At 33.7% G+C, this 18,751-nt stretch overlaps 1 protein-coding gene across 2 annotated transcripts in view; it reads right to left on the reverse strand.

Moving 5' to 3' along the window:
• Positions 1-5,865: 5,865 nt before the first annotated feature.
• Positions 5,866-18,751, reverse strand: part of LOC105336466 (uncharacterized) — a 29,101-nt gene continuing 16,215 nt past the window's right edge. Inside the window, exons 9-16 of one of the 2 annotated variants that reach the window (XM_034456943.2) lie at positions 14,091-14,184; positions 13,704-13,848; positions 12,797-13,069; positions 10,985-11,140; positions 9,452-9,505; positions 8,854-8,913; positions 8,634-8,654; positions 5,866-6,981 (exon numbers count right to left, since the gene is read on the reverse strand). In XM_034456943.2, the coding sequence (XP_034312834.2) occupies positions 6,568-6,981; positions 8,634-8,654; positions 8,854-8,913; positions 9,452-9,505; positions 10,985-11,140; positions 12,797-13,069; positions 13,704-13,848; positions 14,091-14,184 (1,217 nt within the window). In that variant the 3' untranslated portion in view covers positions 5,866-6,567. The remainder of the gene's footprint in view (positions 6,982-8,633; positions 8,655-8,853; positions 8,914-9,451; positions 9,506-10,984; positions 11,141-12,796; positions 13,070-13,703; positions 13,849-14,090; positions 14,185-18,751) is intronic. The other variant, XM_066067127.1, reaches the window with a different exon arrangement.

The raw sequence follows: 18,751 nt of genomic DNA on the forward strand, positions 1-18,751 counted from the left end.
GTGGGATCGAACAAATGTATTTCCATAATATTGAAACTATTAATTTAGTCATCCTCACAATTTAGGTGTCCTTAATCAAATCTTTTTTTGAAAAAGATCTTTTATAATCGGTTACTAAAACAAAGTTCTAGGGAATGCAAATTTAATTTAAAGATGCATCATTACAAATCGCAACTCCAATGCTGTATTTGACTTGCTTTTTTACGTCTTATTGGAGCAGGTACTTTTGGCCCTAGGCTACCTTTCATAGTACATCCCAACATTTACCAAATATCTACGCACAATTTTTTCACTCACTTGTAGCAACTTTTGCAAATATGAAGCAATTGTGGAAAATTTGTTTTTCATGCACTAACTTTGTGAGAATTAAATTTTTTTTTGTATATAACTATTATGAAAGATATAATTTCTAGGTGTTTTTTTTTTTTTTACAATATTACAATGATCGCAAAAAATAGATTATTGTGAAAATAAAGGATATCTGTACAGCATACTGAATACAGTAGCAGTCATGCTACAGCCTACACCTCAAATACATCATAGAATAAAAAAGACAAATTCAGAGTTGGCATGCATTTTATTTGAATCGGAGACTAAAGACATAAATTTTAAAAGAACTAAGACAAACAGTAAAGGCCACAATGATGGAATGGAAATATTGGGAATCAAGTGTTGCATGTTTTACAAAAAGTATAAATCCAGGAACAAATTGTTGCCTGTAAAATTGTGTTATTTATCCTGTCACATATTATGAACTTGATATAACACAGAACACGTATGTACAGTATGAAGCTCTCCCACAACCATAACTAAAAGAACCCCACACATGCACAATCCTTTGGATCACTCCTGTTGATTATCTTTAATGCTACCAAAATCCTCCATCTTACCCTCGCATAATAACAGCTTATTATCAAACAAATAAATTGTATATTTTTGCTCTCTGACATTTATAGAAACATGAAGCATAGCATAATTTGACAAAAACACTGAACATAAATCACAAAGTAAACATGCATGACTATGCCAATATGCTGGTAAAACAAAGACATAAGAATCTAGCTGAGCCTTTAATTAAAACAAAAGCAATTAAAAAAATAAATACAATTTAAAATCGTTAATTACACTGATAAAAAAGGTCCTGAGAGGAAGCCTGCCATATAACGACAGACGACGGAATATAACTACCAGTCTGAGAGAATGACGGAAAGAATCAGTCGACATAAACAAAATAATCAACCACTTGTAGAAAGACCAATTCTGTATAATACATTGTCAATCTGTAACACGGCTCACTTCGTTGCAAATCAATAATACACACATATAAACACAACTAATGTATGTACATGTAGACACAAATTCATAACATTTCTGCTGACACTCCAATAAATATAAAATCTTAACAGTTAAAACTTTGTATACAAAATTAATGAACATATAAATCTAGTTTAACAATCAAAATAACTAGATTTGCATGAAGAAGAATAAAAAACCAACTTAATATTTTCTAAACTTGATTAAAGCTTTGAATAACAATTAAAATACCATTTGGAATAAATTTAAATCCATGTAAAAAATATCAATCTTACTAAATAGCATAATTGATTTTGATAATAATTGATTTTGTAACAGATTAATGATAAATACTGTTGGCTGTGTACTCTACAGTTTACATAGAATACAATTTGATTGTTTAATTGAAATTAGGTAAAATTAAGGCACATCACAACATTGCTGTTGACTATGTACAGTAAAACACGCTTATAACGAAGTACCAGGGACAGGCAATTTAACTTTGTTATAATCGTAATTCGTTATATCCGTCAAGTTTACGACAGGAAATAGAGACTTGGGGAATGAAATTCACTTCACTGTAAGTGTCAATTCATTATAAGCGTGTTCGCTATAACTGTGTTTTCCTGTAGAGGCTGGTATGGAGGCGAAGGAGGGAGTATTATTATTACTGTAAAAAGATCAGGGCTAGGTTAGCTATGACACTGCATCCTCAAAGAAATTAAACAACTTTAAATATTTTTATGAAGAATGTGAGAACACACTTGCTTTTTTGTGTAAAAACCCTTCTACAGCATTAAAACATAAATACCCTGCAAGGATTCTGTGAGAAATTACATCAAGTAATGTGATAAATGCTTGTATACATGTAAACAGGGACTTAATGACCTGATTTTAACATTTATCAATGAGATAATTAATGCCCAATCTTTAAATACCCCTCGCATACCATTATGTTATTCGATGTATTAATGAGAAGGAATTGCAGGAATCTTTTAATCAAAATTAACTATCGGAAAAAGCAATTTGAATATTATTAGAGAAATACCTCACTTGTCTTTCCTGAACAATTGAACGAAAGCCCTAATTCAGCACAATGAAAATTAAGTCACTATGCATAGCATGTACATATATATGCATGATTTTAAAAGACTACCAGATGCATCATCTTCTGGCTCAGGTGAGTTAAAAATCAACTTATTTTCACTCGTCTGACATATTCAAAACATACAAAGGTATTCAATAAAAAGCTACAGAAAGTGACGAATGAAATAAAATTCATTAAATTTAAACCATTTACATACACAGTACTGAACTATGAAAACAAAAATATCATCTGAAACCCTGATTGTGAATAGAATTTCATCATTATGAGTAGTGCAAAGTATCATTGTAATTTGATAACACTTCCTATAAACTACCATAAATATACATAGTTATTGTATCTCTACCTTTTTTTTACTATATGAGAGAATATACATTTCGCTGATTCCCTGAAAATCGCCGTAAACAGACCAATTCTCTGCAAAGGTGTGTCAGTTCGATTAACAGATACACACCTATACACACGCAATGTAATTTTATTTACTTTGACATTTTAACTTGTTGGATATACAAAGAATTATTCTATTAACTTTTTTCTGATTGTTTGTATAGGCATTATATAATAATAATAATATAACAGCAATATTTCGTCCCTCGGGGGCTATTTATAATCAATGCCCTCAACCCAAGTCAATATTTGTATAATAAAAAATCAATTAAGGTAAATCCGTACCTATAAAATTATGGGTTCAAAGTTAAAAAACTTAACTTTTTTTAACTTATTGGACTTGAATTTCATCAAAAAATAAAGAAAATATATATGTTTCCATACTATTTAAGATGTAAGGTAATAAAAACCAAAGCCTGAAATTATCATCTGAAAATCACACTTTTTTGTTTAAAAATTAAATATAGGTGGATGGACACTTGTTTGTCTATTTAAATTTTATTGCTTACTATGCCAGAAAACTAAAATTAATTTTGAAAAAAAGAAAAGATTGTTTACATTAGAAAAATTATAGCATTTAGATATATCACTTAGAGGAAAATAGAAAAGAGTTATTTCCCTTTGTCATTATTGAATTATGTCGAATATAAGGATGATAAACGCTTATTAAATATCTGCAAGTAAACAATCATTTGAGTTTTTGATGTGCACCTATAATAACATAGAAATTACAAATCTACTTGCAAGAATTTTAATGAATTCATGGTTTATGTAAAATGTATGACGTCACAGGAGGGTGGATTTACTTTAAAGTACCGTATAACGGGTATTTTTTACGTGCTGCTAATTTTTACGAGTTTTATAAATCAATAAAAATTAAACGCGTAAATTTTCACAGAAGTAAAAAAAAAAACACCGCACGTAAATTTTCTACATCGTACGTATGAGAGTAATGTTCATGACCTTCAGCTCAGTCCCTGACGGCTGTACATGTAGGTATGTTTGAGCTTTTCTGGTCACGTGGTGATAACAGTTCAGATCTTTCTATTCAGTCTTGAGTATTTTTTAAAACTACGTATAATGCCACGTTAGTAGCTAGATGTCTTTTTTGGTTGGGAGAGAAAGAAAAAGAGAGAGAAAATTTTTTTTTGAAATGGAGTTGTCTTTCTTTTTTCCCGGAAAATCGATCTGAGACGAGCACATAGTGTACATCAATGATGATACCCAGATAAATAGGAATAAGTAAAGTGTATATCACATATGAAATAAAGGTAAATGTATAAACACAATCATAAATATAAGGAATCGTTAACAGAAAAACGATTTTCTGATTTGTATGTCTGTTAAAGTAGTCCGAGTATCGCACTACGTCATAATACGGATTTTACAATATTGGTTCGACTTTTACAAAGCGTTTTAGATACCTGGTATTGATTTTGCTCTACATCGTAGTCTCGTTCAACCAGACGCTCGGCTGTCTCCGTAAATCTCCGACGAGCAGAGAGTCTGGTAAAGCGTCACGTTGATAACCGCTACCGATAGGGGGCGCTGATTTAGTTTCATTTTGAATCGTTGTCAATGTGTGCCGGTTAAGAGATTTGTGTGATATACAGTACTTTATTTTCTTGCCGTGAAAATTATGGAACTTACGTCAATTTAGTCTTATACTATAGTCTCGCTTTCCATAGACTCATTAAACATGGCTGAACTTAAGTTCGACGAAGCGGTGAATGTTTGTTTACAACCTTGACAGCTATAAAATAGATTAATTATTGGTTTTACCCTATCCCGTAAGGTAACACTGCAAATAAATCCTTTCCATTTATAACCGTTTTTAAACTTTCCAGTCGTAGATCTTTTAGTTTAAACGGCAAAATCGTTTGCCTCTGTCATTGTTTACATGTTATAGGAGGTGTGTTTCTTTCAACCAATCAAATTCAATACCAGGATTTTGGTAAGCCTCGTTTTGACGTTACAAACATTAACGTGACGCTTTACCAGACTCTCTGCTCGTCGGAGATTTACGGAGACAGCCGAGCGTCTGGTTGAACGAGACTATCTACATCGCTGTTGTAAACAATGGCAATAATAAGCAATTAGAACGGTAATATATGTATTCTATGAGAGATAGAAATGATTAATGTTGAGAAACTCGATTCTGTTAAAGTAAAATGAAAAACGAAGTTTCTGATTAACCAGGATCTCAGGTATGCTTAATATATCTTCTTTGTTTTGAACCCCCCCCCCTCCCGAATTTTTCTTTTTCTAAAACCGGTTTAAATTTAGAGACAGAAGCTATTTCGAATTTAATCAATTGTCAATTAATTAATGTTTAAATGATATCTAACATTGTTGACAGATCTAGGCAGAAAACTGTGGCAAAATGTGATTTTTACGGATTTTTTCGTCAGGGTCTACTTGGTTTAGAGCTTATAGCGTGAAAAGTAATTCGTCAACAGATGATTTATTTTACCAAATCTTTTTTCTAAGATGTCAATCTATAGAATAAACACCATGAATTTAAGTTTGAGTCCATAAAATAGTAAAAAAATTACCTAACGCGATACCAACATTGCATTTTTTGTATTCCCTTTTGATACATTAGGTCCATAAAGCGTACTTACTTACAAAAACTTGCGCAAAATTATTGTTGAGATATGGCTTAAATAAATATTTATACTCTATTTTGTATGTTCAGTTCTAATTTTCCCAAAATTGGTAATTATCTTTAGGAAAAACGAACGTCTGCCGAATTTCATAATTGTCAATAATTTTCGCAAGGGGGTACACCCGTCTGAGAGGTGATAACATACAAACTAGCATGTAAACATACATATTTTCTTTTGTATATGCATTGCTAGAATGTATATTTATCATTTAAAGCTAAGCTTTTAATGATTGAGCCCATTTAGTGCCGAGTATAGGACTACCTTAACTGTAACAAAGTCACGGTGAAATTTTCCCCCTTTTACCACAGATGATTTTAATATTTACGGACATGTCAAATTCGTAAAAAAATTACGCATAAAAATTCAAATCACCCTATTTTATGACAAATTCGTAAAAAATCACAGCAGTAAAAATTAAACGTTATACGGTATATCATTGAGGGAGTCAGCAAGTTTTAAGTTTTACCTCAGGAAAGAGACTTGCTCTCGGGGAACTGGAATCTTGCTGACTCCCTCAAATGTATACCTAAACTGTATAATAAGAAAGTAGGTGGTTAAAAAGACCATGTCATGATTCAGTAAAAGGTTAAACCAATCATAAATAAGATTTCTTTCCATCAACATTTTTCCGAACTTTGCCAATTAGTGTGATTGTCATTGGTGTATATCAGAAAGGTCTTATTAAACTACGGTATATAAGGTTACAATACAATACATAGAACCATGCGAAAACATTAAGAAATCTTGTAAAATGGTCTATAGTTCAATTTGGGAGTACATGTAACGTGTAATCACGGACTGTAATTCTGATAACAATGTAGTTTTAACTGAAAATTTTATCAGAATGCAAAATATGAAGATTTGTTTGTTTATCAGCTGTAGGGTTAGAACTGTGATAGAGAAAAAAAGATAGGGCTAATAACTGGTACACATAATAATAAAACATTTTCAAATTGTATTTCCCTGTACACTACAAATCTACCAGACAAAGGCTCATCAACTTAATGTAAACTTATAAAACAAAGGAGTATTTATCCTGCTCAAAGAACAGCCTTGCTTCTTTAAATTCCTAAATAATAAATAAAGAGTAGCACCTCAATGAAAGCTCTAGGCCTAAACATTGGCATCCAACATTGGATTCCTGGCGTCCGATAAGGGTGACAAGTCTTCCGGTTCTTCGTCCACCTTGCTGACCTTGAATCGTGTCAACTCCGCCTCATTTTTCCTCCTGGTATATAGTTTACTCCCTAGATTGAGGGGTATGGAGAATCGTTTGGGGGCGTGACCTTTTGAGTTGCTGCCATCTGACATGGGCCGTGGAACATGTTTTGCTGGAGTTTCCTCGTCGACATCGAAGGTGACGCGGGGTTTGGTTCGCCTACGAACCGTCGGCTGGAGACCATGAAATGTCCTATATACGTTGTAGCCTGATTTTGTTTTCTCCTCTACAACTCGAGTCTCCGGAACGTATCCCTCTTGAACCTGGCGCAGGGCATCTTCAAAATCCCTCTTTAGGTAACGGGAATACTGTAAAATTTACAAAACAGAAGATTGTAAACTTGATTTATTCCATAAATAAACAATCCATAAGCTTGGAAACATCACATGCACATTCAAAAAACATAATAGTCTGATTAAATGAACTTTCTTTAAATTCAGACTAATGTTCTACCAAACAACCAAATAAAATATTCCTTAATTAGAAAAGTAAAAATGCTGAAAATGTAATTCATATACTATACCTATTATATAAAACTTGGACATAGTGTTATAATGCAAATTCTAAGTTGGAAAGTCCAAAGAAGATACATGTTCCCTAAATGCTATAGATGGAACAGTAGAAATAGTGGGTTGAGATATTTCAAATATATTATCAAGTTTTTTGTGTGCTATTATTACAAAATGACAGCCTTGACTGATATGAAATGATTCCACACTGGTAAAAACTCTCTTCATAAGATATGAACAGTTGAACAGTATTTGTTAGCAGACATGTATGTCACTCTGGAAACACTTATAAATATTCAGGCAGGATAAACCAAAGAACTGCACGTGCATGCTGACTGGTCAGTTCTGGAAACAACAGATCATCAGCAATTTGTTAGAGGTACTGTGAGCAAGCTCACAACTGATACCCCCCGCTAGGAAAAAATCATAACTCATGTATTTTTTCTATTATAGAAAATATTGGATGAATCTATTTCACCATCCATTTTCTATAAATAACAACTGTTCTATTTTTTAAAACTGTTAATGCTAATAAGAGTACACAAATCAATTTCTATTCTTTAAACAAGTTAACTGTTAATGCATGAGGACATCTGCATCCTTATGTTAACAAACATGACTCAAATCAAACAAAATTCCACATGTCAAGCAGTCATTTAATATAAACATTTTGAATAATTGGTATACTGATCCTGATTTTTTTTTAAACAATGACCTTGAACTTCCTCAACTTACCTTGGGTCAAGGTCATGACACACCCTCAGGTTTTAAGCAATCTTGATGTGAATTAAGAACTTCCAATATTTGTCCAGTAGAAAGATATGTACTGGACATGAATTTTGCACTTTTCTGCCAGTGACCTTGGCCTTGCCCAAATGACCTTGGGTCTAGATCATGACACACCCTTAGGTCATATGCAATCCTTGTGTGAACTGAGAACTTCCAATGTTTCTCCATAAGAAAAATATGGACCGGACACGAATTTTGCTTATTTTTCTGTCAGTGACCTTTACCTTGCCCGAATGACCTTGGGTCAGGGTCATGACACACCCATAAGTCAAAAGCAATCTTTGTATGAAGTAAGAACTTCAAATGTTTCTCTATAAGAAAGATATGGACTGGACACGAATTTTACACTTTCTCTGCCAGTGACCTTGACCTTGCCCAAATGACCTTGGGTCAAGGTCATGACACACCCTTAGGTCATATGCAATCTTTGTATGAAGTAAGAACTTCCAATGTTTCTCCATAAGAAAGATATGGACCGGACACGAATTGAACAGACAGACGGACGGACGGACAGACAAGGTGAATTCTATATACCCCCCCAAAATTTCGTTTGCGGGGGGTATTAAAACTGAGCTACACTCTGCGAGTTAATTGCAAGTGAAAAATGACCAGGAATATGATCTGCTGATCACAGCAAAACCCAAATTCTCCACACATTTTACCATATCTGGGAAATTTGCCTCCTGCAGGGAAAAATGTGTGTATTACAACTAACTTAAAAGTTGTTATATCGCAGTATTGAAAACAACAGCTAATTATAATGACTACATTTACATTTCGAAAACATTAACAACCAATACATAAATCAGAATTTGGAGTTTTTTAACTACTTGAGTACTGTAGATCAAGGTTTAAAATGTTTTATCCGGTAAATAGCCTTACCAATCGGCCTCCACCAATCTGGGGCAGGAACTGATTGTACTCGGGACTGTTCTCCACTTCCTGTAACAAACAAACAAATTGTATATCTGATTGACACATTTACCTCAATGATATCTAATTGAAACATATGCCTCAATGATAAACGATTGAAACTTTCGCCTCAAGAATACAGGTACATGAATATATATTTGGACATTTACAGCAATTTAATCTGCTTGAGACATTTACCTCAATGATATCTGATTGAGACATACATCTCAATGATTTCTGTGTGACACATTTACCTCAAATATACATATTGGGACATTTACCTCAATGATATCTGATTAACACATTAACCTTAAAAATACTAATTGGGATATTTCTGATTGACACATTAACCTCAAATATACTATTTAGTCATACACCTCAATGATATCTGTGTGACACATTGACCTCAAACATACTAATTGGGACATTTACCTCAATGATATCTGATTGAGACATACACCTCAATGATATCTGTGTGACACATTTACCTCAAATATACTAATTGGGACATTTACCTCAATGATATCTGATTGACACATTAACAATGATATCTGAGTAAAACATTGACCTCAATGATTTCTTGAAGTTTGAGTGTGGTCTCTGCTGTGTCTCCTCTTCTTTGCTGATAAAGTAAAAACACTGATGTTTAATACAATATTCAGACTCACTGTAGTTAGTTAATTGTCCATAAATATTAAAAGAATTTCTACTGTTTTTTAATTATCTAATTAAAAAATGATTATTCATACACAAACACTTATTCATAACCTTCAGATTTTCTGGCAAGTACAGCATAACTATTACCGGTACCTCATGGTTTGAAAAACTACAAGATTTCTAAAAACTATATGAAAAAAAAATTGGGTCACATGTTTCATTAAGGTGGCTCGACACACCAATGCATTATTTGATGGATCGATGAAGAATCATTTTTGAGAAATGATTATACAAAAATGACACCTATATCGGCCTCTGATTATTTTATATGAATTTTTCTGTATTTTTTGATAGAAACCGGAAACATCGTTTTAGCTGCGAACAAGATATATTAGAGCTAAAAATTTGTAATCAATTAATGCACAATACAATTATCTATAAATATATATCAAAAACGGCCAGATAAACTCTAAAATATTTTTGTAAAAAAAATATTTATGAAAATGAAAAAAAAGGATTGTAGATATTTTTTAAATCTATGGATAAAAACTGCAGATAAACTGTTACTCGCATTTAACAATTGCTGTACAATCATATTTCAACAAGAAATTGAAACCAAATAGTTAAATTAAAGAAAAAATGGAAAATTTTAAAATCAAACCGATCCCGATTGTAATTAAACTGATCCCGAACGATATCACATAAAGTTAGAATGAATCAGAATTTTGCAAAAATTTCAGGTTGTTTAGCTGTAAAATGGTGTCGTCATTTACTAACTTTATAATTTATATCAATTACTTAGAAAAAAACTGCAGTTTATTTGTAAAATTTCAATTTTAAAATAATTCTGATCGGGATCAGTTTTTTTTTCAATCGGGATCGGTTAAAATTTGATAAATAGCAATTTTTCCAAAATTTCGCATTTTCATTTCAATTTCTTTGTAAAATATCATTGTTTAGTAAATAGTTTATGTGACTATATGTTATTTTTAAAATTTTATCCATAGATTAAAAAGATATTAAAGAATTACAATTTTGATTTTCAGAAATATTTTTTTAATTAAAAAATTAAACACTTGACCAAACGATCTTTGGCATGAATTTATTTATAATTATATTACACATTAATTGACAACAAGTTTAAAGCTCTAATATATTCTGTTTGTCTGCCAAACAGTTTTTCCTATTTCACTGAAAAAATACAAAAAAATTCGTATAAAATAACTGAAAGCCGATATTGATCTCTGTTTTGTGGAATCATGTTTCAAAAAAGATTCTCTATCGATCCATAAAATAAAATTTTGATGTGTCGAGGAACCTTAAGTTACTTCCATGTCTTTACCACAATACTTACTACCTGAGGTAAGAAACATTAAATTGGGTTTTTTCACATGCAAGTGATTAAATGAATATAGATTTTTTCTATCAATTTGACCCGGCTGACCTTCCAGTCTTCCAGGAGTTTGCGGGCCTGTGCGGCAAGCTGCATGCTCTGGGGGCCCTTGGAGGTCGAGTACGACTCCTTGACCACTTGAATGTCTTGGCTCCAGAAATCTCGAGTTGAGTCAGTGGTGGTGTGCTGGGGTGCCACCTCCTTGATCTCAAATAAATTGACCATGTTATAATAGTCACTAAATAATAGTAAGGGTCACAACAAACTATGCATGGGTGACCTGCATATTGTTTAATTCTCTGTTATTTTATCTTTTTTCAAATACCCATTTTCAGTTATGTTTTGATTGGGTGTATGAATTATAGGATATGAATTGAAGGAATGAGATTTTAGGGATAAATAGTTTCTTAGGGTTAGAGACTCTGAGTATTAAGTTACAGTAATGTATGTCTAAAACACCTAAGAAATTTGGATTAACACTTTTAAGGTTGTCTTTCTAGATAATATTTAGGCCATCTAATCTTTTTCAAAGTAATGACATTATATGTACTTAGTGAGAAACACATAAAAATAAATCAACGGTATTCAAATCCAAATCCACTATTATGTCTCTTTTATTTCAATAAAAGATTTCCTATTTATCTTTTAATGTAGATTGGAACATGATTCATTGTGTAAGTTTCAAACACAAGTTCTATCCCCTTACTAGGTTCCCATCTTCTGTACTACACATGCACACATTAGAGACTCATGCATATTAGTCATGATCAAATGCTGTTTGGTGTTTTTTCTTCTTCAGACATTTTTACAAAAAAAAATCCAATGTACCATATAGTAATTTTTTTAAAATTCAAAGAAAAAAAAAGTCTGTTATTTAAGATATTTAATTTTGTCTTTCACGATGGCATTCTCCCTGCATAACAGACCTACTGGCATATACTTTTATTAATCAAGTAAAAGTTTATTTCTAAAACTATAAATCAGAGTTGAGGATTTTCTGAATGCAGTTTAAAGTAGATATTTTGCAAATGCAATGGTGAATCTTGAAAAAATGAAAAGAAGGACTAAACAAAGCACAGAAAGGGTACCGGTAGTTTGTTACAGCATCATCCTGAGTAAATAACATTCTTACAGTTATTGCCCAATGACGTTATCTGACTGCAAGAAAATTTAAATGAGAACATTTTAGATATTTTTATCTAGATTGAGAGAAGATGTTTATGACATACCTTTATTGCACTGCAGCAATACCCAATAACTATCTGTATTATGAATCTTTTATTAATTTTCATTTTAATAAATATATAAAACATTTTTCTTAAAACCTACAAGTTTAATCATACACCATGAAATGGTTGGTTCGATACTAGGGGTACATAGTTACCTGGAAATCAATCCAACTGCATAAGAGAAAACCAAGTACATGTAGAATGCACAATTATACATACAATGAACTGGTAGTAACTTATATTACATGTAGCTGAATAAAAAAGAATATTGCTTCATCAACTGTGGTATCAATTCCTTTCCTGCACTTTTGCAGGTCTAGTGATAGTACTGGGTATTCACACAGTAAAACATGCTTTTAGTGAACATGCTACATCATAGTGAAGTGATATTCATTCCTCATGTGTTTTAAACATATCAATGTGAAACTTGTTCATTAGGGTCAGGAATAAGGTTTGTTCTATATACATTTACCTTTAAGAAGGTTTGCCCCATGATCAATTTACACATGCTTTTGAAGAAGGTAACTTTGAGATAATTTCTTTAAAGAGTTACCTAGATGAAGGTGATTCCAAAGATGAACATACACAGGATACTGAGGAGGGTTATTATGTGATTTTTTAAATAATTATTTACCTTGAGGAAGGTAATCCCCATGATGAAGATACACAGGATGTTGAGGAGGGTCAGACTAAGGCTGATGAGTCCCAGATACAGTGCCTCGGTTGCCATATCACAGCTGTGGACGGGGGAATACTTATTGTTGATGAACGGTTTACACCCCAGGGACTTTGTGGGGGTAAAGGTTTCCTCAAGGAAGGAGGTGTTCCCCACTGTCACATTCTTGTAGATTACATCCAGATCAGGGGGGCTGATTGCAGCTATGATGGAGTACGCCCACAGCATGCCCTACAATCATGGTAAGTAATCTTTAATCTTATCCATAGAACTACAACATGTATATACTTAGAGAATAAGATCCATAAATTTTCAGTGCACTTGGCGTAATTGGCATAAACATTGCATTTTGTTGTTACGTTAATGAATGAGTTCAATATTTATTTTGTTTCATAAGATATAAAATGGTTTGTTGCAGGTTACACTTTATAAACCACAAAGTAGTTTATGAAAAAGCTAAACTGTCCCAAACCATTTTATATCATATAAAACTAATAAATATTGAATTCATTGTTTATTACTAAATGTTTTGCTATTAATTGTAGACAAAAACAGACTTTTAAAATGACACCAAATTGTACAAAATTAAAAAATAACATCAGGCAGATTAATACGTTTTTTGAAGTTAGTCTTACTATGCATGGCTAGACAAAATTAGTTATACAATATGAAATACTTTTTTTAACCCAATCAGAAAGTACATTACAATTAGGGTTAAATTATTGAAAAAATATATAGCAATAACCTTAAAATCTTGCATTTGTAATTCTGCAATGACTAGTAGCAATTCATTGTCTCTTGAAAAGAACAAATTTAATTTTGTATCTATCTTCTCCAGGTATCATATCCCTGTAATAATACTCACTGCATTAACAGCAGGGGGCAGGAGAGAGGCCGAGATGGCCACACCGATCAATGATCCAGAATTTCCTCCCAGTACAGACAAAGCCACACCTATTCCTGACGGCAGGGCAATAAAAACTCCAACCCACAGTCCTCTCGGCACCCCCCTGTAATTGACTATAGTGAATCAATTCTGGACAGGAGTTGTAAATGTCCATCCATCACCAAGGTATTCTCATCAGATGATGAAGATGGTAATTCATCAATTCAATTAAATGCTGAATATGGTACCTTAAATTCTTTCAAGTAATTGTGTTACCAATTGACCTGGGTAGCCAAATGGTCAGCAAACAATTCAATCATCATGGAAATATGAATTATCCTCTCTCCAATTGTCTTTATTTATTACCTGGACTTCATTTCATCTGTGGGCCAGCTATCTGTGCTCCCCCAGTTAGCTCCCTTGATGTCCACTAATCCACTCACAAACCCGAATAACAGACCTGCCATCAAAAACATCCACACTTAAGCAACTACTCCAGGACAAAACAATGAGTTGGTTTACAGTATGTTGATGATGCACTACAGAGTGTAGCATCACTGATGTTACAGATACACTACAGAGTATAGCATCACTGATGTTACAAATACAACACAGAGTGTAGAATCACTGATGTTACAGATACACTGCAGTGTGGCATCACTGATGTTACAGATACACTACAGAGTGTAGAATCACTGATGTTACAGATACACTAAAGAATGTAGAATCACTGATGTTACAGATACACTGCAGAGTGTAGCATCATTGATGTTACAAATACACTACAGAGACTGTAGCATCACTGATGTTACAGATACACTACAGAGACTGTAGCATCACTGATGTTACAGATACACTACAGAATGTAGAATCACTGATGTTACAGATACACTGCAGACTGTAACATCACTGATGTTACAGATACATTGCAGAGTGTAGCATCAATGATGTTACAGATACACTACAGAGTGCAGCATCACTGATGTTACAGATACACTACAGAGTGTAGAATCACTGATGTTACAGTTACACTACAGAGATTGTAGAATCATTTATGTTACAGATACACTACAGAGACTGTAGCATCACTGATGTTACAGATACACTACAGAGTGTAGAATCAATGATGTTACAGATACACTACAGAGTGTAGAAGCACTGATGTTACACACTACAGAGTGTAGCATCACTGATGTTACAGATACACTACATAGACTGTAGCATCACTGATGTTACAGATACACTACAGAGACTGTAGCATCACTGATGTTACAGATACACTACAGACTGTAGCATCACTGATGTAACAGATACACTACATAGTGTAGAATCAGTGATGAAACAGATACACTACAGAGTGTAGCATCACTGATGTTACAGATACACTACAGAGTGTAGAATAACTGATGTTACAGATACACTACAGATTGTTGAATCACTGATGTTACAGATACACTACAGAGTGTAGAAATCACTGATGATACAGATACATTTAAGAATGTAGAATCACTGATGTTACAGATACACTGCAGAGTGTAGCATCACTGATGTTACAGATACACTGCAAAGTGTAGAATCACTAATGTTACAGATACACTAGAGAGTGTATTACCACTGATGTTACAGATACACTACAGAGTGTAGAATCACTGATGTTACAGATACAACGCAGAATGTAAAAACACTGATGTTACGGATACACAATAGTGTGTATCATCACTGATGTTACAGATACACTAGAGAGTGTAGCAGCACTGATGTTACAGATACACTACAGAGACTGTAGAATCATTTATGTTACAGATACACTACAGAGTGTAGCATTACTGATGTTACAGATACACTACAGAGTATAACATCACTGATGTTACAGATACACTACAGAGTGTAGCATCACTGATGTTACAGATACACTACAGAGTGTATCATCACTGATGTTACAGATACACTACAGAGTGTAGCATCACTGATGTTACAGATACACTACAGAGTGTAGCATCACTGATGTTACAGATACACTACAGAGTGTAGAATCACTGATGGTACAGATACACTACAGAGTGTAGAATCACTGATGTTACAGATACAACGCAGAATGTAAAAACACTGATGTTACGGATTAACAATAGAGTGTATCATCACTGATGTTACAGATACACTACAGAGTGTATCATCAGTGATGTTACAGATACACTACAGAGTGTAGAATCACTAATGTAACAGATACACTGCAGAGTGTAGCATCACTGATGTTACAGATACACTACAGAGTGTAGCATCACTGATGTAACAGATACACTACATAGTGTAGCATCACTGATGTTACAGATACACTACAGAGTGTAGCATAACTGATGTTACAGATACACTACAGAGTGTAGCATCATTGATGTTACAGATACACTACAGAGACTGTAGCATCACTGATGTTACAGATACACTACAGAGTGTAGAATCACTGATGTTACAGATACACTACAGACTGTAGCATCACTGATGTTACAGATACACTACAGAGTGTAGAATCACTGATGTTACAGATACAACGCAGAATGTAAAAACGCTGATGTTACGGATACACAATAGAGTGTATCATCACTGATGTTACAGATACACTAGAGAGTGTAGCAGCACTGATGTTACAGATACACTACAGAGACTGTAGAATCATTTATGTTACAGATACACTACAGAGTGTAGCATTACTGATGTTACAGATACACTACAGAGTATAACATCACTGATGTTACAGATACACTACAGAGTGTAGCATCACTGATGTTACAGATACACTACAGAGACTGTAGCATCACTGATGTTACAGATACACTACAGAGACTGTAGCATCACTGATGTTACAGATACACTACAGACTGTAGCATCACTCATGTAACAGATACACTACATAGTGTAGAATCACTGATGAAACAGATACACTACAGAGTGTAGCACCACTGATGTTACAGATACACTACAGAATGTAGCATCACTGATGTTACAGATACACTACAGATTGTAGAATCACTGATGTTACAGATACACTACAGAGTGTAGAAATCACTGATGATACAGATACATTTAAGAATGTAGAATCACTGATGTTACAGATACACTGCAGAGTGTAGCATCACTGATGTTACAGATACATTGCAAAGTGTTAAAATCATTGATGTTACAGATACACTTCAGAGTGTAGAATCACTGATGATACAGATACATTTAAGAATGTAGCATCACTGATGTTACAGATACACTACAGAGTGTAGCATCACTGATGCTACAGATACACTGCAGAGTGTAGAATCACTGATGTTATAGATAAACTTTAGAGTATTGCATCACTAATGTTACAGATACACTACAGAGACTGTAGCATCACTGATGATACAGATACACTACAGAGTATTGCATCACTGATGTTACAGATACACTACAGAGACTGTAGCATCACTGATGCTACAGATACACTACAGAGTGTAGAATCACTGATGTTACAGATACACTAAAGAATGTAGCATCACTGATGTTACAGATACACTACAGAGTGTAGAAATCACTGATGATACAGATACATTTACGAATGTAGAATCACTGATGTTACAGATACACTACAGAGTGTAGAAATCACTGATGCTACAGATACACTTAAGAATGTAGAATCACTGATGTTACAGATACACTGCAGAGTGTAGCATCACTGATGTTACAGATACACTGCAAAGTGTAGAATCACTGATGTTACAGATACACTACAGAGTGTAGTACAACTGATGTTACAGATACACTACAGAGTGTAGAATCACTGATGAAACAGATACACTACATAGTGTAGAATCACTGATGAAACAGATACACTAAAGAGTGTAGCATCACTGATGTTACAGATACACTACAGAGTGTAGAATAACTGATGTTACAGATACACTACAGATTGTAGAATCACTGATGTTACAGATACACTACCGAGTGTAGAAATCACTGATGATACAGATACATTTACGAATGTAGAATCACTGATATTACAGATACACTGCAGAGACTGTAGCATCACTGATGTTACAGATACACTGCAAAGTGTAGAATCACTAATGTTACAGATACACTACAGAGTGTAGTACCACTGATGGTACAGATACACTACAGAGTGTAGAATCACTGATGTTACAGATACACTACAGAGTGTAGAATCACTGATGTTACAGATACACTACAGAGTGTAGCAGTGTCTCTGATGTTACAGATACACTACAGAGACTGTAGAATCACTGATGTTACAGATACACTACAGAGACAGTAGAATCACTTATGTTACAGATACACTACAGAGACTGTAGAATCACTTATGTTACAGATACACTACAGAGACTTTAGCATCACTGATGTTACAGATACACTACAGAGTGTAGAATCATTGATGTTACACACTACAGAGTGTAGCATCACTGGTGTTACAGATACACTACATAGACTGTAGCATCACTGATGTAACAGATACACTACAGAGACTGTAGCATCACTGATGTTACAGATACACTACAGACTGTAGCATCATTGATGTAACAGATACACTACATAGTGTAGAAACACTGATGAAACAGATACACTACAGAGTGTAGCATCACTGATGTTACAGATACACTACAGAGACTGTAGCATCACTGATGTTACAGATACACTACATATTGTAGAATCACTGATGTTACAGATACACTACAGAGTGTAGAAATCACTGATGATACAGATACACTACAGAGTGTAGAAATCACTGATGATACAGATACATTTAAGAATGTAGAATCACTGATGTTACAGATACAATGCAGAGTGTAGCATCACTGATGTTACAGATACACTGCAAAGTGTAGAATCACTAATGTTACAGATACACTACAGAGTGTAGAATCACTGATGATACAGATACATTTAAGAATGTAGCAGTGTCTCTGATGTTACTGATACTCAACAAAGAGGTATTATCACCACAAATTATAGTTGTATATTTTGATCTCCTGTTAAACAACCACAGT

The sequence above is a fragment of the Magallana gigas genome, chromosome 7, assembly GCF_963853765.1.
Source record: "Magallana gigas chromosome 7, xbMagGiga1.1, whole genome shotgun sequence".
Lineage (NCBI taxonomy): Eukaryota > Metazoa > Mollusca > Bivalvia > Ostreida > Ostreidae > Magallana > Magallana gigas.